At 42.1% G+C, this 21504-nt stretch overlaps 1 protein-coding gene across 2 annotated transcripts in view; it reads right to left on the reverse strand.

Moving 5' to 3' along the window:
* tns1b (tensin 1b) overlaps positions 1–21504 on the reverse strand; it is a 173071-nt gene that overhangs the window by 131443 nt on the left and 20124 nt on the right. For both annotated transcript variants that reach the window (XM_080478485.1, XM_080478486.1), the window contains exon 2: positions 2475–2589. In XM_080478485.1, coding sequence (XP_080334611.1) covers positions 2475–2589 — 115 coding nt within the window. The remainder of the gene's footprint in view (positions 1–2474; positions 2590–21504) is intronic.

The raw sequence follows: 21504 nt of genomic DNA on the forward strand, positions 1-21504 counted from the left end.
CACGCACTCGCAATGAGACTTGACATAAATAAACAGGTCTGGGGTGTGAAACTCAGCGTTTTCTTTGAAATTCGGAGCTTTGGCGGGCCAGATTGGGTTTTGGCCGACCCGCATAAGGCGGATGTTTTTGTGCTTTGGGATTTATACAGTCAAATAATACGGCTCTTTCCCATTTTTAACCCAATTTTAACTCGCGCCTGACTACGCAACTTTTTGAAATCTAATCTCCGTGGACATACGCAGCACAGCCGGAGTGAATAGTTCTTCTGCACATACATTAATAGATGGACAATAACAATGTTTGCCTCCAGACTATCACGACCCCCAGTCCAGATTCTCCTGGGACTTGGTAGTTTTATAGTTGACAGTCACCGTAATAACAATCCAACTTGGTCGTCTGTCCATGTGAATGGCCGTGTACTCCCATTGTTAATGTTTAAGGCGTATTGTTGTTTGCACGCATGTGTGTCTGGTTCTATTACAAAAACAAACACCATCACCCACTCGGGACCTACATCATTGTTTCCGCTGTTTAGGTTTTCAAAACGTTGCTATCTGAATGCAAAACTTTTCTGAAACGAAAATGCAAAATCGATGTATTTTCACTTGAAACATTGTCGAGTAAACGGGGCCTCAGTATTTTTAGTATAGACCACTTGTTTTAGATTCACAGACAGCCAACAGTTCAGCAGATCAACACCAAAGAAATCCACACAATTTGGAGGAAATGAAAATGAAAATGAAAGTTAAATGCACACTGGTGTGCTAAAATTCCATAGCAATATCATTAGCTGACATATCGTTGGGCTGTTAATGGTGGTAGAGAATTAAAGACAAACATGTTGTATTATAATCGATCTGCTGTGAGAATTTTCTAACAATCACGGCATCCTGTGTCCTAGATGTTAAAATGTTTCTCCTGAAACACAAGTTTAGGTGTACGTTGAAATGTAAGACCAGGAAAAGTCTGGTTCTTTAGGTCGATGCCAAGTCCTGCTTCTTGAACTTGTAATGGTTTAACAAAGTGGCATCAGCTCCATTAGTTCCAGTTCATAATGAGAAAATAACACGAACAGGTCATCCATCCATAACAGGAACACCAAATAATCACACACGTTCCAAGAATCCATCTTTAAAAAAATAAAACAAGGACAACATGATTTGTCACATTTATTGTACTAAACCAACCTCTTACATCCAAGAACCTGATGAAATCCTGGCTCATCAAGAAACAAGCCTCATTCATGACGGTCAAATGGTTTGAATGTATCACAGAATACTAAAGCGCCAGTTTCCCCATTGTGAGGGAATCTCAGGAAGTCACTCTAAACGAAGTTGCATTCACATGGCGAGACAACCAGCAGCATTTCTGTTGGGGAGTTATTGATCCAACGGTGCTAATCACTCCGCAGTCACTCGGCCACAGAGTTTCTTCAGTAAACACCATTTAGGAAATTGAGAAGCTGTTGACCTCCAGCCTTCCTGATGCTTCTTTTGCTTTTCACTGTCACTTAGCTGACTTAACCCTGACACACGGACCGCCCCTCGTGACCTTAGATGACCTCTCATTTAGACCACTGATGGGTGTTGTAATGGAAACGGCCTCTCCAGCAGATATTGCGGAGCTTCTGTGTCTTTAAACTACAGGGTATAGAAAATTTAAGAAACCAAGGGTGAAGAATTCTCCATATTTAAAATAATGATGCGTACCCGACTAGACTTTGAGAGTCAGCTTTCTCAGGGTGGGTAGATCTTAAAATAGTCTAAAAAGGCAGGATGCGATAAGATCTGAACTCCAACAAGCTTTCAACTATAAAACAATGAGTAACTCACAAAGGCAACCAGAAAATAACACTGTGGAATAAATGAATCATGGGAGTCTGTCAGGACAACTAAACAGGGATTTCTGTATTCAAATATCGAACAGCCAATACTTTATGAGGTTGCTAAGATTTTTTTTTTTTATCATTGTGCCGAATATAACAACACAGTCTGTGCTTACTGGGCTTCAGTACCAACAAAAAGCATTTATCCAATGGAGTACAAGCAAATTTCAGAACCAGAAATTGAAATAAAGATAGAAAACAGATGTCACACTTTTCCCTGTCCAACTATTCTAAATACATTCAGTAAATATGATCATAAACTGTGAGAATAACAAAATCAGGGGCCGTCCATGCATGTCCCTTTTTCTCCAGGTAGGAGGCATTTTAAAGCAACTGAATCAGATCAATTGGAATTGGTTATAGGTCTTGCAAAACGTCTTCCAAGAGAAGTCCAGCTGATCTGATTCGCATGGTTTGAGAGAAGTGTGCACACTTCAGTGTTTTTCTCACACCTCAGCTCATCAGGTTAAAGAGGAAGCGTGGGAACAAGGGCCCACAAATAAATCTGACCGCGTCCCGGAGACAAGCAGTCACTGTGTTAAAACCACAACAACGGCAGCTATAGAGGTTTGAGGACGATGGACTGACCTCTGCAGACGAGTCCGTCCTCGATGATGGTCTGTTTGCACACGCTGCAGTGCTTGGCTTTCTTGAACGTCTTCACCCGGAACGTGTGGGAATGAAGAGCCTCCAACTCCTCCGGCTGCAGGTACAAAACAACCAGAGACACACAAACGTACAATGTTAGCGTCAAAGTGTTGAAGTCTTCAGAGAGCGACAGTCATTTTTTTTATTTTTAAAGGCGATCGCACAATGGTGTGGTGATTCACAGTCTCGACTCATAGAGAGAACACGTCTTATTCCTTTCTGCAGAGTAGCCAGTCCTAAAACGTGCATTTGAGACAGATGGGAGAGTGTGTAGTTTGCATTGAGACAATCAGCTGGGAGGACGTCCAACATCCAGTCACCCCGAGTAAGATTAAGCGGTATAAGAAGTCGGATCGATGGGTGGGACAGTTTAGGTGAGTACACGTCGGTCATTCACAGCATGAACTACAACCATGCAAAGATAAGTTGGATTATAAACGTTTAAAGGTTATGGGGCGAGGACCCTAGCCACTAAAAGTTCATTCAGAAGAGTATCCATAAGGTCTGTCCCGACATTCAAACGTCCAACACTTTGAGCTTACTGACGCAAAGTTCGCACGCAGTGTTTGTACCGACGTTACTGCCAGGCGCCGCCTGGAGCTCTGCAATTCATTAATGAGTCTGCAACACTTGGTGAGTCCTCTGTGTAACTTTACCTGATTTGGTGGCTGTTCCTCAATGGCAATAATCCAACTTCCTGTTTCATCCATTGTCTACACCACTTCATTCAATTCAGGGTCATGAGGTGCTTCAGCCCATATCAGCTTACTATGATAAGTATACTGGATACTGGATAAGTCACCTGTCAATCACACAGACTCACGCCTACGGACAATGTCAAAGCCATCAGTTACCTCAAGAACATATTTTTGGGGCTTTTGGAGGAAATCCATTGAGGGTGAGGTTAGTGTGCTAAACACTACGCCATTGTGCAGCCTCCAATGTTGCGATAGTGAAATTGAAATTGTTGGTGGATTGTATACACCAGTGGAACGAGCACTGATGTCTGTTTGCTTGTTTCTCCCCGTCTCTGCCCTCTCTTTTTTTTCTCCTGCTATCAACTAACCCCAACCAGAACAGCAGGAGGTCTCCTCGTCTGAGTCTGGTTCTGCAGATTTCTTCCTTTCCACCGTCTCGTCTGCTTTCTCATGTGGAATTCTTGGTATTTTTCTGTAAAAGTGCCTTGAAATGTCTTGTATTGACTGAAACCCCTGACTTCAGCAGGTGAGGGTTGCTCATTTCTAGAGCAACTTATTGTCCACCTTTAAATAACTGCATAGAGCTTGTGCAGAAAACTGCACTGTCTTTTTTTTCTTTTTTTTTTAACCTTCGTCCACCATGTCCCCCCTGTTCCTTTCTGTCGTTGCAGTTTTCATACACAACTGTGTAGAAACTCCACTGGTGCTCCCCACACCTGGTAACCATTCCCGTACCTCTGCCTTCATCCTCTCTAATTTACACCATCTATCACCTCACAACCTTTTTTTTTTATAAACTTTAACAAGAGTGGAGAGCATGCAGCAGCCCGTGCTGTGGAAGAGTGTTTCCTGCAGCAAATTCATTGTGTTTCCGTTCCTTCCTCCATCGCCCCACCATGCAGGAATGTGACATCATGCTTGTGGTGTATTTACTCAGCTGGTCCCATCTTTTTTTTTTTTTAGATTTGCTTTGAGGTTGAGCTCCCTGGTAATAATAATGGTCTAATGGATCCCCCAGTTCAGGAAAACCTCACTAAACGTTAGATTATAGTGATTATCTCATAAAAGTACTCAGCCGTAGCAGTCTCACGTTGCATTGCGAGAGCTGATGACAATCGTCAGAACCTGTCATTAACCATCTGACAGAATTAGATTGATAACCGGTGAGATAGAAAGCAGCAAATTAAATACTGAGCAGCATGCACGTGTGTTTTGATCATATTTGAAGTGAAAATATGTATAAATATGGCAACAAAAAAATATCAAAATGCAGACAAGCAGAAACAGAATGAAGTTTTCATTTCCATGTGTTGTATGTACATCTGCATGCACGTTTCCCACTACGTGCACATTTCTGTGAGCCTTTGATGTAATCAAACATACCTCCCTGTGCTCCATGTACACATGTTCCATTTAAAGAGAGAAAACTGCATGTTTTTTCAAAGCAGGAAGTGCCTGTTCGGGTGGCAATCAGCCATCAGGCTTCAATTAGGTGTGCGTGCATGCCGGACGGGGCCTAAGAGTGGCCATGTGGTTGGCACATTGGGGTTCCAGAAATGTCAATCATACACTTGAGGAAATTTTCAGAAGTTCCCAGTCTGACAGATATCCCATTGTGCCAACCACAGCGACGTTAAAACCACTAATAGCTACGCCCGTTTTCCCCTTCTCATCAATCCTGAGAGGCAACGTGTTGGAAAAGCGGCTGAGGCTGTGCAATCTCAGCACGCAAGTAACACTTTAATTACAAACCAGGATGAGAATCTGTTGGACTCTGCCCATTTGGTGCCATCTGAACTGCCCGTTCTCCTGTTATTATCAGAAGGAACTGAGTGAGCAGAGGGAAAGCCCCTACTCTGTCTGTCATGATGTCTTATTCCTCCACCAAAGCACACGTTACTGAAAAACTAAAAATAAGTGATAACCCAGCCCTCGAAGACAGTTGTAAACTAAAGTTTTTATCAGTCCAGGAACAGAGTGATGACGGTGTTAAATTAAAGGTGGATATTGCACATACTAAGGTTGCACCAATACCGATTTACATCAGTCGTCGTCGTTACTGATGGATGACATCACATAATACTTGCGGTGTTGTATCAGGGACAAGTATCAGAGTTATAACTGTAGTGAAATGAATCCTGATCTTCATCAAATGCCCCTCGTGGTTGGTGTTTGTCACGGCGAGTTTTGTGTGTCATTTTTCTTGATGTTGTTTGTTTGTTATTGTCATGTGAATGCGGAACATGAAAAGTGGACCAAGTTCAATTTTAATACCAACGTTAATAATGTGTTAATAACATCTTGGAAGACTTACCTATTTAATGAGGCCTTTAATTATTTTAATGACACTTTTTAAAATCTTAATTTTTGGTGTTTGTGTTGGTTCTTTTTAATGTGCTTGTAGCACTTTGATATCTTTAAATAAAATGTGCATTACAAATAAAACATTATTATTATTACCAACAATGATTGGGTGGGAAATGTCTTAGTTAGACAGGTTTTTGATAATAAACCTGCATACTGAAATAATGATAATTATCATAAGATCAGGCGGGCTACCTAAAGATGTCTCTTCACGATGCCAGAGTGTCACTGAAGAAAAATGCAAACACAAAAAAAAAATCTTTCAAGCATTTAATCTAATAGAAAAGCTTACATAAGCTTATTAAAACTGATATTTTGCGATGGAATTTCACTGTGGCTGATGTGTTATTATATATGACATGTTTTTACTGGACTGGTATTTTGGTGGTTTGGATTTTCACCCCTGGTGTTTACACGGCTCGAGGTGACAGTCCCCTGTTTGTTTTTCAGAACCGCATGGCAACAGCGGGACAGCCGACCCTTCATTCCATCTCCAAGCTACGCCTCGCCACGATATAACGTGATTAGCCTAATCCACTTAAACTGAAATAACGACCGTGACTCTGCAGGACGCGCCGTGTTGGCAAAGGGGGTGAGGGGATTTTTCTGTGGAGGGGGTGGAGGTCCCAACCTGGCATCCATACATGGTGTCATCCAAGGCACCGCCATACCACGGACCCCGGCTGGCACCTGCTGGGGCGGGAAGCTCTATGGTGGATTTTAGGGAGTGGAAAGAGGTGATAAGTGGGTTTAACAGAACTCAGTGGACTTTAAATATTTCTGCAATCTCTCATCATCAAAAGCTAATAATTAGATTTTCTGTCTACTGACTGTCTACACTGGTGATCCCTCACTTTAGGTCCATGACTCTTTTGGGGGAGGAGTCTTCGGTTTTGCCTCCTCTGAGGTTTCCAAAATCATAAGTATACATGTCAAAGAATTACCAGACACTTTCTTGAGCGGGGGTGTCAAACATAAGGCCCGTGGACGAAAAATTGGAGAGCAAACTGGCATTAGCTTCAACGCCATCATATCAGGGTGAGTTTGTAAAAACATGCATAATGCAACAGCGAGAGGAGTTTTCTGGACATTTCACTGTGTTTTACACCAGAAGGTTTTATTAAAATTGGCTTTATGTTGAAATTGTAAACATTTTTGGTACAAATTGTGAAACATTTTACAAAAACAGACTTTTTTAAAAGTTATATTTGATGTCACAACAAAGAAAAACAAATCATTTTATTTAAATTTAGTGAAAGTAAGTCTAGTGAAGCCATAAAACATTTATTTCTAAACTGTAAGTGGATGAGACTGAAATCTTGAAACACTTCCAATCAGAGCTGCATACTATAGAGCTCAATTATCCTCGTCACGATATCAAAAGTCCCAGTATACAGTTGTAAAGTATTTGGATCAGTGTGATAACTGCAAATAATATATGTAGCACAACAAGGATATTGTATATTATCCCCTTCCCCCCTCCCCCCTCCCCCTAAACTTCTCTTCTCTCTCTCTTTGTGCGTTCCCCCCCGGTCGTGTACGGCAGCCATGCCAACTTCTGATGGAGGAGGCAACAGGAGGAGACTCCAGGTCTCTCCCTGTTGCAAGACCAAAAACTGTTCTGACTCTGAAGGCTCTCAATCACATCATATTGTTGGCCCAAGCTGCCGAACAGGACAAGGGCTAAAAAAAAAAAAAAGAAGTCCCAGTATACATGTGGAAAAGGCTGGTTAAAATGATGCTTCCCACTATTTAACTATTTGTGAAACGTGTCAGGATCCTTTATCATGTTTAAAGTGAAAACACATAACTTTTGTTTTTTGTTTACATGGCAACATTTTGAACACGACATCCGTTTACATGGAAACGACAGAAACGCAGAAAAACAATGTTGTTTTTTCACGTTGGGCCAGTAGTGGGGGCTGTTGTTTGTTTTTTTAATGAAACCATGGGAGGACATTCATATGGACAGACGACCAAGTTGGATTGTTGATATGATGACTCTCAACTATAAAACTATCAAGTCACACACTTGGAAAACCACGGGTTTACACAAAATGAGTCCAGATTGAACAGAAGCGCCACACACACACACACACACACACACACACACACACACACACACACACACACACACACACACACACACACACACACACACACACACACACACACACACACACACACACACACACACACACACACACACACACACACACACACACACACACACACAGAGGGTGTCAGAGGGACACCCTTTCCTAAAATCAGCCCACAAACCACATCATTGAAAACAGTCATTGTATCTACAAGAGAAGCAGCTTTGGGCATAAATGAAGTCATCTGTTTTGGACTCAGATTACCACACAAATATTGGGACAAAGAAGTGCCTTTGAAGGATCCTTCAGCCCTTTGAGAAACTAGTGCCATCAGTTTCAAGTAAGCACAAAACAAGTAAACTTTTTGATATATATGGAAACTAAACTGAGCAAATGTGTATTGCAGCAACAAAAGTGCACACAACAACACACATTCCTCCCTGTGCTCGTCTGTCTGCACGATGATTTATGCAAGGAACACATTTTCCAGATTCCAAATCAAATTACTTCTGCAACACGGGGTGTAACATTTAATCAGCTCACGTTAGAGCAAAAAGTTCAACGTGCCTCCAGCGTACATGATTCTCAGTTAAAGACAAAACCTCGACCTCTCTGGCCACCTCCAACAGTTTTCCTTATTGTATTGAGAAATATAGATTATCAATACAAACGAGGAAAACTTTAGTAACTTGCAAATGCAAATTCGGCATGCAGCAGTCTGTTTTTATAAGCAAACACACACGCACGCACGCACACATGCACACACACACACATCCTCAATACTTCTGTGTTAAGCAAACAGAATGTCTCAATCCAGGGGTCCATTCAGCACCCTACCCAACACACACACACACACACACACACACACACACACACACACACACACACACACACACACACACACACACACACACACACCGGGGCTTAACCAGTCACACTGGACAGAGGTGCCTTGAAGGAGGCTATTGGGTGGGGGTCATTATCGACTTATCTTGATTACGCATTTTTCAGTCTTTATAGTTGAAATTAGGTAAATGAAAACCAGTGGTGTGGAGTGTTTAAGTACCCTTCATCTGAAATATGTTGAGGATTTATTTCCCAGCATCATTTCAAACGTCTTCACAGGCCCCAACAAAAGCAGGATCTCCTCAACCACCCTTGTCTGTTTCAGTCCGCTTGCCCTCCGGAGACGTGCACTCCTGTCATTTGACCTCAAAATACTACGGAAATACACGGCAGAGCAATATAGCCGGACGCTCCCCTTTGTGAGCCTTTAATTGTTTCCGATCATTAGGAGCACAGCTTTCAGAGTTTGTTTATTGTTTGGGTGGGGTGGGGGGGTATATGGGGAGTCGATTGGGGAGACAGAGGTGATGGGGGGGGGGGGGGGGGGGGGGGGGGTGGCAATGGGGGCAGGGAAGCTCTGCCAGTGCGTTCACAGGCTGATTATTTTCTGTTTCAACGTGTTGCGCTCATGCAAATGGCCTCAGTCCTTCACATTCGCGTCACACTTTCTCCATCTCAAATGGGCCACAAAGGAAGGAAATGGTTTCAGACAGGCAACCGGGACCCCCGAAAGCTGGGGTCAGGGTGTACACACACTCCCCCCCACCTCCTGGGAACGGACCGCCGTTCCCTTAGAGACGCACGCATAATCTCCTGCCCGGCTCTCATTAGCACACACGGGGCCAAAACAGGCGCTCGCGTGCGTGGAAATGTGCAAACCCGCACACACACCCGCGAACCAACACACATCGGTGGCCGCGCACACACACACACACACACACACACACACACACACACACACACACACACACACACACACACACACACACACACACACACACACACACACACACACACACACACACACACACACACACACACACACACACACACACAAGCGCCAACATCACTCCCACGTCCCAGCAGACTTTCTCCTGCATGTATTTCCTCCACGACACCGTCTAACCCCCCACATGTGGTGGAGTTTAAACTCTTGTGTGTCTGTGCAACGGTAAAGGTTTGATTTTGTCACTTTAATTAAATCATCATTTTAAATATAAATAATTGGTGACTTCACCATAGTGGGTGAACAAAATCGATGATGCAGTACAGACATGATGATGATGATGTAACGTCTCCAGAAGTCCACGCACTCCCCAAGCGGCAATAAGAATTCTCAGTCTGTGAAACTATTCTGAGCCTGTTTTAACCTACGGACTGATTCTTAGCTTCAGGTGGAGGTGACAGATTGAGGGGCAGGTTGAACTTGTAGCTGTGAACTCACAATGAACACATTGAGATTTTGTGGCGAGCCTTTTCAAGACACGCAAAACAATCTGAAAACACAATATTGACATAAAAATGAAATAGTAAATATGTTTCAAAACACATTTAAAACGTCATTGTGGATCTCTGAGCATGACCCTTGACCCCCATCAGCGCCGCATCCTAGAAACAGCTTATCATTTTCATCCCAAGGGGATTAATAAAGTATGATTAGTTTAATTAGTTAGTTCATGTTACTGTGGGGGCTTTTTCCCCCCATTTCTTTTCACAGAAATCCTATAAAAGTTTATCTACAGTGTTGTTGATCACTACTGTACAATATAAGCCCCATATTCCCACGACTGGTCGTCACTGCAGGTTTGACATTTCGGTAAGAAGGCCGAGAGCGTCAAAATCATCCTACAAGCCTCGTCTGAGCTGGAGGGTCTCTGGTCCATTAAACTGGCCACTATCACTTTTGGAAAGTTTTCTATTTGTTTCTCAGGTTTGAGTACATTTCACAGACGTTGGCATGGAAAGTCTTATACAGCGGAAAGTCCTTGATCCACGGTGCAAAAAAACAAAAGCGCTTCAACTTTGGTATCTCGCAGCCAGTTTTCACAAATCCATTTGTGTGACAATGAAGCATCTTTCACCGCTGCACCTCTGATATCGTGGCTGGGATGTTAGAGTTCTGGTATTTTGACATCATATAGAACAAATAGAACATAGCAGGGTTACACATGTATTCATATTAAAATAGATCAAGGTAAACAATGATTCTACAATTGTGCAGTATCAGTGAGGCAGCATCTTCTTTTTCTTTTTTACTACCTACATAAAACTTAGAACATGTAGATTTTCACGTTTGGGTAAAGTAATAAACAACAGAATGATAAGATTAAAACTTCTAGAAAATCCTCCAAAATAAAAGACACCCAAGAACCTGAACTGATAATTCAGGTAATTGTTTGCATTATTCAAGTCATTAAGTTTAGAGTCACATTACGTCAAATGTGTGTTTTCGGATAGCAGTGTTTATCTTGTAAATGACACAATGTTTTCCAAGCATTCACGCTGCTCAGTTAAGACGCGCGTTAGGTAATGTTTTAACACGGAGATAAACCCATTCCAGCTTTGAAAGGTCACCAAGAGGCTGTTTTGGTCCTGAAATGCAGAACTAAGGACTTTTCTCTGGAGTACTTCGGACCCGTGAGTCATGCAGAGACGTAGGTTTTCATACAGAGACACAGTGATGTCTCCTCTGATTACGCTGGCATTCAACGACTACAGACATGAGCTCATCTACACGTGGATATTTGTTTATCTGAATTTACTGCTTGACGGTTGACACTTGGCCTTGATTTGATTACTAAGAAACGAGGAGCTGACGCACACAGAGAAGGAATGAAACTGTGTGATGCTTTTTCACAAATACATTTTTATTTTGCTTAGTTTAGATGGTTGTGTGCCAAAGGAGGAAACTCTTTCACAACCAACAGTAAAGTATAGAATATGAAAGAAATTGATCAGATCTGAATACATTCGCCTGAAATGCAGGGTTTTGTCCAATTATGGCGTGTGAAAGGAAAACTTTTCTCAAACGAAAACACAAAATCGATGCATTTTCACTTGAAAGATTGCCGTGTAAATGGGGCCTCAGTACTTTTTTATATAGATTGTGTGTTTTTGGACTTGTTTTTATGATTTCTCCTGCAGGTTGTTGCTCAAGTAACGTTGACACCAAATAAATCCTCAGAATTTGGAGGAAATGAAAAGGAAAATTTAAGTTATATTCCTTCCAATTCTGTTCACTCTTATGATAAAAAAGTTTTCCAGACAAATCATCAGCTGACATATTGTTGGGCTGTTGATGGTGGAAGACAATTAAACACAAACATGTTCTATTATAATCAACCTGCTGTGAGAACGTTCCATCAATCGGGGCATCCTGTGTCCTAAATGTTAAAATGCTTATCCTGAAAACACAAATTTAGGAAACGCGATCAAGCTGCAGAGAAAGTGAGAAAGGCACTGCCAACACATTAAGACAAGTCTCCCCCGGGAGTAACACTGATTTCCTTTCGTCTGCATGAAGTCACTGAGTTGTATGTAGACACAGAGCAGCACTTCATCACAACCCCCCACCCCTCACCAATCAGACGTTATTGTTCTTCCTGGTGGAGCCAGAAGACTGAACGAGACCCCTCCAGTCAACTGGGTTAATCAGCCAGTTAGCACGCCGCCGTCTCTCATATGGGACGCCATGTGCATGGGCGGCTATTTAAACAGGGCAGCGGGACAATCACCGCATGTGTCCATCTGGGACTGTTTGTATGCGTGTATGTGGTGGTCACTGATTCAATGAGGGCAAGCACAACATCCGATTTCAGATTAGTTTACATAGAACACTTCTGAACGCCGTCTTCAATTGTTTGATGTCACACAACCCCCCCCCCCCACCACCCCAGCCACACCCACCACAACCCTTTCCCACAGGCCATGTCCCCTTTAAACAAACCCGCTATTCTTCACCCTCCACAGCCAAACAGAGGCCAGCAAAGCCTGACCTCTGACCCACCTCCTCTTCCACACTGTCTGACCCCTTTCCCCAGCTCCGTCTGGTCAGGACCTTTTCACTCCACTCCCCGTCATCAACTACTCAAGATACCGCTCCTCCACTTCCTGTCTTCATCTTCTGGACACCATCGTAGAGTCCCACCTGTCCTGGACATTCACCTCCACACGAGTGCCTCCTTACTACTCCTTCACCTCCTCCATTGCCTGCCATGTCGTCACGCGAATATCAGGATTTTAGTCAAGAAAGCAAGCAGACTGCCACATTGGGCTCAAAGCTAAAGGTCTTCCTGGCTTTGTTTGATATGCATTATGCAGATAGAAGGCCAGGTTATTACCTCTCTAACAAACTCAGATGACATATTTATTACCGCACTCAAAGTTAACATTCACCGACGGTATCACTACTTTTATGAACATCTACATCCGTTATTCATAAAACTGGCCTCCTGTATGCAACCAGGTGTCCGGGGGAATTTTATATTCCTCATAAATTTCACTAAGATCTTCACCGTTCGATCGTCTCACGGAGTGTGGAAAATGTCACATCAGTAAATCTGTCTGACTTCTATGTAAGTTGTGTTAAAGATGCGGGAGCAAATCACAAGGAGACACGAGCTGTAACGGCCGGGTCACACGAGGTCACTGCAGGGTTTGGATTTAGCTAAAAGACAAGTGTTACAGGAAACGTGCCTGATATCATGAGATTCTGCACACTCTTCCGTTGTGCTGACTCAGCAGGGCTCCTCGTAGACATGACCACCTGTGCTCTTCCTGCCAGTCATCACATCAAAACTCTACATCAGGGACTGCAGTGACTTCCTGTCCCCTGAGGGCAGGTGAAATAAAGTATAGAGCCTCCTGGAGTGGATTAATGTCTGGCTGCAATGATAATATACACTATAAAACCCATCCCATGTGTACAAGATGAAATACTGCACAGCCTGTGTGCAAAAAGCAAAGCCTTGCAACAACCTCTCAATTTAAGACTAAAAAATTACCTGATGTTTCATTTCTACCAATTCGACTGATTAACATAAAGATTTTAGTAATTTTTAAATACGTATTTTTTTTCTTAATGGAATGGTATATTGAGTTCATGTGAGAAAACATCATCTATTATTTTCCCCTCAATTAAGAATCTTTGAATTAAATACATTAATTAATTAAATACATTCAGCACATAAAAGAATAACAAAACTTTCACAATGTACATGTGTCAACCCTCTCTTCTAAATTTTGTCCACTTTGAGGAAACCTATTTGTAAGCAAGTCATTTGGTCTCTGACTTTTTTTGTTGGGTTAAAAGTGCTTACCAGCAGATTAATTGATGGCAAACAGTCATTGGCTACCGTCCTGAAAGCTTTTCAGCAAAAACATGGCTTTACTGAATGAGTCATCAGTTATGTAGGAGGTACATGTTTGAAAGCGTTAAACCAGATTCACCAACAAAAGAGCAAATCATGGGCTTTTCTTTCATTCAGAAACAAAAATTCCTGCAATGTTATTTTTATTTGACTCACATTCCTGCCCAGGCCGTTGAAGAGGATGAATGAATCTGTGTGCAAGTCTAAACATGACTTGCATTAAAACTCAACAAAACATTTTTGTGGATTATTTTCCAGCTGTAATGAAAAAGTCACAGCTCGAACCCATATGTTCAACAGAGGTTGCCTTTTGGGGTTCGATGTCCTGCTCGGCAACTCTTTGACAAGTGTAAATGGTGAAATGTAGAATCGAGCCGGCAACCATCAACCCACTCTACAAACCAAGCCAGAGCCGCCCCAGCAAACTGCCACTTCACATCAGAGAAGACCAGTGAGTAAATCCTCATGTAATATTCCAGCTTGAGGGCTGTGCTGTTCTGTGGATTAACTGTCCAGGAAACACCTCAGGTTATTTCACCTGGTGCTAATTAACCCAAGCATGTTATTAATAGAAAATGGAGAGATAAATCCTTTTGGACTGTGGTTTTATCGTTGTCTGATCCTTTAGTGCTGTTATTGGTTGGAGGCAGACATTTTTAGGGGAATTAGTGAGATAAAACCTGTTGACAGTTAGTCGTTGAAGAAGAAAAATATCTTATTTAAGCAAAGTTTTTGCTGAACACACAGAACAAAAATAAACCGATGATGCCCAACTTGCTGTTTCTAACACCAGTACATTCGCCGTGAACTAAATCAATGAGTGTGTAACACTGGAGTCCCTTAATACTTTACTATTATTGAATATATTGAATTGAATAAAGCTAATAAAATGATCTACTTTCCACTTTAAGTCGGGCTGCATTATGGAGTTCAAAAACTGTAAATATTGTATGCGTTAATGACAATTTCAATGTTTTTATAGAAGAGTAAAATCATTGTATTGTAAATTCAAGCATTTAACATAACCAGAGACAAGAACTTTCAGAACTGATCAGATACTTTAGACCAGGGGTCTACAACCTGACACTGAAAGAAAACTGAAATGGGGGAAAATGCTAAAACAGCTTAAAACAAATGAAAAGGATGAGAATTCCTAAAAGAAATATAACTTTAAAAATGAGGAGAAAATATGCGCAACTGCTTAAAATAGAGCGGAAATGTTTAAGAAGCATTTTTGAAAAACAATTTTTTAAAAGCGGTGAAATCGATAAAATCAGGTCCAAAGACAGCTAGAAATATAATGAGACGTTTCCCATCCAAAACTGCAATTGAACCTTCATGAATGTTAACGTATATCGAGCCTATACATGAAACTGTTGTGCCAGCCTAACTTTAAATTTCAAAAGTGTATTGCCGCTCAAGTAAAATTCGATTTGGTGGAAGGCGGCACAAACCACTGTTCTGGTCATAAAGGTCACCGACCCCTGGTTTAGACTTTCCTGTATAAACAGCAAAGACAACTCTCGGAGTAAAATATTTCCCAATCAGCTTCGCAGGGACTCTTCAGGAGAAACTGCACACAAAGAATCCTCCAGGATCCAATTAGTCGACTTCTCCTGAATGCAGAGTAACAATACATTCACCAGCTGAAGAGGAACACGTCTGTGAATCCCCTCATTGTGAGCAGCCCACTACAGAACAAGTGCAACCAGCAACAATTCACAGCTAAATACCAGAGAGAAGAGAACTTTTTTTCTTCTTTTTTAACCTTTCCTTCCTCCCTTTTCTTCCGCTCTCCGGTTCCCACTAACTAAACGGCCTTACAATGAACAGTCACCTGCTTTTCATTTGAGGGCAAAAAAAATAAAAAAATGCACCCCGGGCATTCCAGTCTCTCCTTCCTCCCTTCTCTCCTCCTCCTCCTCCTCCTCCTCTGACTCCGCTCTCTACATGCATTTCATCTCAGTGAGGTGGATCCCAGGAAGGAAATTACTCAGTCATCCAGAAGTGAAGGGGGGGAAAGAAAAAAATTCCCCCTTTTTTTCACAGAACGTCAGCATTGAAGTAACACACAGTGGTCATCTTGTACTCATTCAACTTTGTGAGGAGAACCAAAGTGACGGACAGAAACATTTTTTGTGTGTGTGTGTGTGTGGGGGGGGGGGGGGGGGGGGGGGGGGGTCAGCTCTCCCTCCAACACACAGGAAACACACAACCTGTGAGAAACTACTCAGACTAATCAGTAGCTGTGTTCACACGGGTAAAAACTTTGGGAACCAGAATCTGATCAGGCTGAAACTGCTTCATGTCAACACGTCTATCGAAATAATCTGATCCGAACGCGTTCATTCAGAAAGAAATTTAACTCAGGATGAGTTATTGCAGATTTTCTTTAGTGATATGACTTATGAGGAATGAGGGGCTGTGTGTCATATGTAATTAGATTTCTCCTGTCGTTTCCTGTCAGGACTCTGGCTGCAGCATGTTTCAATCAACTGAAGACTTTTCAAGCAGTTATTCTGACACGCTGATAATAGGGAATAACAACCTGGTCTACTCTGAAGTAACAAATGCATGAATTAGTTTCTCAGCGTCACTCTGAGTAAAACATGTTCCGAATTTTGGGAAATATTATGCAGATGAAAAAAGGCAGTCCTGTGCATACTTGTATAATGTGGGAGTTGTAGGATAATTCTGGTCAAAAATAACTCCCAGGTTCCTCACAGTGCTACCGTGGGTCAAAGTAATACCGTCCAATGTTTAGTTTGACAAATTGATCAGCATCATCTTGTTTCATTGATAAATAGATTTGTGTGTCATCTGCATAACAATAGAAGTTAATGTAGTGTTTTATAATAAGATTGCCTGTAGAAAGCATGTCAAATGTGAAGTATAGGTCCTCAGACAGAACCCTGTGGAACTCCACGTTAACATTAACACTGTGTAAGCTGTCTGATAAATATGATCAAAACCAGTTTAGTTGTGTACTTTTAATCCCGATGAAATGAAAGTCTCTGTAGTAGGATGATCAATAGTATTAAATACAGCACTGAGACCAAACAGGACAAGACCAGTCCAGAGATGTGACGTCTCTTTATGATTTAAGCAAAATTTGTCATGACAACATGGTTTTAATGTAGATTTCCATACCTCATATTTGAACAACTTGGCAAGAATATTCAAAGTTGGTTAACTTTATAGTCGCAGAAACATTTTTAAATAGCAGATTTTTCTTTTAATATTCAATCAGCTAAAAGGTGAGCTGCTATTTTTAATTTGCAGAGCATTGAACACCTGTCCAACATGAATTTAGTTTTCTTTTGCAATATGCACCTTGATGTCATGATAATGATAAAATCTAATGTTAATGCAACACAGTGGAGAAATTGTGCAGGCTGAGGGGATACGTCAAGGTGAGCTACTATATATTTGTGTCATGGGAGTTGTTTTTTTTTCTATTTTGCTCCTTAAAAAAAAATCCCCTATGGATTTACTGAAGTATTGGACCTTAGAATGTGAGCAAACACACGACTTGTGTTTTTGTAATTATTCTCAAAGCCAGCAGGGGGAAGAAAAAAAAAGTTGTATCCTCTAGGTTAAAAAAAAGAGGAAAAAACAAAGGATGTTGGTGTGGGTTCACAAGGTGATTTTATCAGCTGAAGCACCGACGGGGTTCTTCCCCTGGAAAGTGTCGTGGTGCCAAAACAAACTGCAGTCTCCCTGTAAAAATTCCTCAGCCATGTATTTTGAGCAAGTAGGACAGGGTCCCCTTTTCATTAACTGATCATTAAAAACTATTGATTCATTCCAACGCAAGAACTCGCCCTATTGTACACCTTTTCTTAAGATCTGTCATAGTGGTTTGGACTGCAAACTGTGAAATAAATTCCTGCCGTGTGTTGTCATAAGAAAAACATAATTACATTATCATTTGCTGGCCTGAACTCAGGTATGTGTTTTTGAAATCTTACAACAAACCCTTATTAAGCAGCTCATAAAACGGCGGCCTCATTTGTTTTTCGGAGAAAGTCCCAAAATCTCCAGAGATAAGTTTTGTTTGAGGAAAACAAAGCCCCGAATTCGTTCTCACAGCATCGCGATATAGCAGCCTGTGCAAATAAATGATGCATGGCAACGGAGGCGGCGACAAGCTCCGAGAGGGAGGAAGGAGGGCGAGCTCTGCCAGAAAGTTTTGTTTCGGAGGGATGAAACCGGATTAATCGGAGACAGCCAAAGTTCATCGTGAAGAGCTGAAACAGCATGCGCTCCGTATCGCGCTGACTTGGCAGACGCACAGGAACTTGGACGAGATGGATGAAACCCAAACCGTTACCCCCAAAATATAGCATAGGACGGACGGGGTTGACTTGTTTTGTGGGGGGATTTAGTTCTTGTGATTACATCTCATGATTTCCTGAAGAGTGCCTCCTCCTTCCGTCCCACCAGATAAAATCTTTGCCTGAAATACTAATAATTCAAAGAAATGTAACAAATTACATGTGGCACTGAGAGCTAAGAGCAGGAATTAAAACAATTAGCAAAGTGCGGATCCCCCTCCCGGCCTCCCCCTCTGGATAAACGCACAGGCGGCACAGCGTGATGCTGTCAGCGCCACTTCCAATGAGCGTTGTTTGGCCTCACACTTGAATGCATAAGGAACCACGGGAGGTCTCAGATCACATCCAGAGTTAGAGGTTATCGTGGCATTAGCAAGTTGAGCGCCTTTCTTCGGTGGAGGGCCCTCGACCGAGAGCCCGGACGAACCGTGCCAAGAAAGAGCTCCTCAAAACAATCCCGAGTTCGCGGCTGGTAGAGGAAAAAAAAAAAAAAAACAAGTAGCGACGTTCAGGCAAAAGCTCAGGGCCTTCAGTCTTGATCTCTGCAGATCCTGATTCTCAAGTGCTCGTATTCTCTCACGCTAAAGCTCTGGCCTCAGCTTTAATAAAGTGACATGATTCTTGGCGTTTATCGATGTTAGGGCTTTGTTGCTGAGTAGAAACAACATCGTGTTAAATATATTTTGCAGACGTTTGACTTGGCTGATGAGTTTGGCAGTGAAGACCTGTAAAGTCTGCACGTACATGTAGGGAATGTTTGGTCTGTGATGTGCACGTCCATATAAGGATACTTTCACTGCTAAACGTGCAGACGACAACCAAAATGTTTGACCTTTAAAGGGCGTCTGCCATCCTGATGAGCGGTTTTCTACGACGTATTTATCGATTACAAGGAGTAGATGATCGGTCAGCATGGCCTTGGTTGGGAAAAGCAACTGTGGAATTTAAAAAAGTCTCGGCAAATCTGACTCATTTTAAGGAAATACATATGTTCATGATTTCACACGTTCTAATTGGAGTGTTCTGTTGTGAAATGGAAATGGCAGAAACACTGATAATCACTTGACAGACTGTGAAAATTTGTGGGTTGCCAGGTATTTTATTGAGAGTTGTTGGTCACGTCTCCGGAGTTAATGAACAATTCCACTGTACTGCAGGAGAAAGTCTCTGCATGTGTTAATGGAGTCTGGAGGTTTAAAAATGATAGGAGAGTGATGTATATTCTTCAGCTACTGGGCAGAAATTGTCATTAACTGGCGAGGGTAAAGCTTGAAATCATTATAACTTTATACTGTATTACAATTAAAAAATGCTCATACATCATTAGAGGTTGAATCCTTCTCTGGACTCAGGATATGCTGACCTTCATACAATGAAGAGGAATATACAAATTTTTCAGTAATCCTCTCAAAATAGTCTCATAATTTCTTAAAATAGAAAGGAGACTGAAGGGAAATGTGCTTAATTGTTTATAAATTCACTGGTTTTCAAAGCTATTTTATCAATATAGATCATTTTTGTTTTCAGTTTGCTTCCATAGGCAATAATCCTCAAGGACAACTGAGTGGCTCCAGTGTCAAAGTATCATCAATCCTCTTGAACAGCACGATGAACTGTGTGATAATGTGGACATGATGTCAAGGACATAATGAGAAAGGGTCTTGTGATGGACTAATGGTCTGATCACACTCGTACCAAACAACCGCACAAGGAGATGGGCTTAATAAGAAGTCTTCAAGCAGAGGAGCTGTCAATGTCTGAGCAATTTAATAAACAGTCTGGCTATCATTGATGATATGTAAAGCTCAGAGGGAATTAGCTCAAAGATATATGGCACGGAGCAGTCAACACTCCAAAAGACAGATCAACTGACCATCATCAACCTTTAGATCCTACATATGATAAAAGTCCCACATCTATTGGTTTTCTGGAGGAAGCAAGTACTTTTCTCTCAAGATCAATCAAAGCCTTTAGTAATATTGCAGATGACTAATTACGTAACACTGAGGCGCTGGTGTCTGAGGGGATCAGGCTCCACAAAGCGCTTCCTTTAGGCGGCTCAATCCTAATTGTTACCAGGTTGAAGCGCCTCATCACATTCTGCTGCCAGTGCTTACTGTTGTTCCACTGCTCCAGTGTTAACCTTTAAACCCTCACGTTTCCACACGAAAAGTCACCTGCATTAATCTATTGCCCAGTCGTTGTTTTTCCTGCAGTCCTTTCAGAGCAGATTTAATCCCAGCAATGGGCTAAGAAAGGCTTCCCAAAACCTGAGTCGTTGAAGAATAACGTTTGTTGGATGGATTTATTTTGCATGACCTCACTGAATAAGTTGATGTATCCAATCCACATGACCAAAGATGGAATATAGAGAGCAAGTCAAACTTTCCAGGGTTCTTTGAAAGATAATTTAGACCTTGTGGAGGAGTACTTCAACACGGGCAAAACCTGAACTATCAGGAGGGATTTGCTGGCGAGAGTCGACGTGGGTGGTTGTCGTGAAAGTCGTTCTGCATATACGAAGTGCTGAATATTTAAACATCAAGGCTGTGTTTACACCGGCCAGGTTCGGTGATTCAAACAAACCCATGTGCGGAACGTAGCCATCTGAACTGTGTTTGCCAATCAAACAAGGATGCCCATTGCAAAAAAAAAAAAAGAGAGAGAGAGAGAGAGAATCCATCAGTTTCCGCTGATTAAAGCCTAAACACAACATCAAATACATTCAAACAGACCAAACAGAGGACGTGACAATTATTAGAAGTGTCTGCTCTCATTCGAGCAACTAGAAAATATCACATTTATTCAACATCAGAGTTCGTGCTCCATCCATGATGTAGACCAGGGGTGTCAAACATAAGACCCGTGGGCTTAGACTGAACCGCGAGAGGCTCCACTACAACCAAACCACCAAGCAATTTTTTACAATTTACTCGATGGACAACAAGCTGGACTGGTCTGCAAACACGGACACCAGGAGACTCAGATCCTTCGATGTCTGCAGTGAGATCCTGTGCATGTTTTACCGCACTGTGGTGGCGAGAGCGCCGTTCTATGCTGCGGGACAACAAGCGTCTGGGGAAGCTTGGTAAAAACGCAGGCTCAGTGGTGGGAAAGCGTCCGGACTGAACTGTGGTAGAGGATCGCACAAGGGTCGGATTAAAAGCCATCATGGACAATGCTCACCATCCTCTGCACACTATCCTGAAGGGACAAAGAAGCAGCTGCAGTGAGAGGCTCATCTCAATGCGCTGCAG

Source organism: Lipophrys pholis (assembly GCF_963383615.2).
Source record: "Lipophrys pholis genome assembly, chromosome: 13".
Taxonomy (NCBI): domain Eukaryota; kingdom Metazoa; phylum Chordata; class Actinopteri; order Blenniiformes; family Blenniidae; genus Lipophrys; species Lipophrys pholis.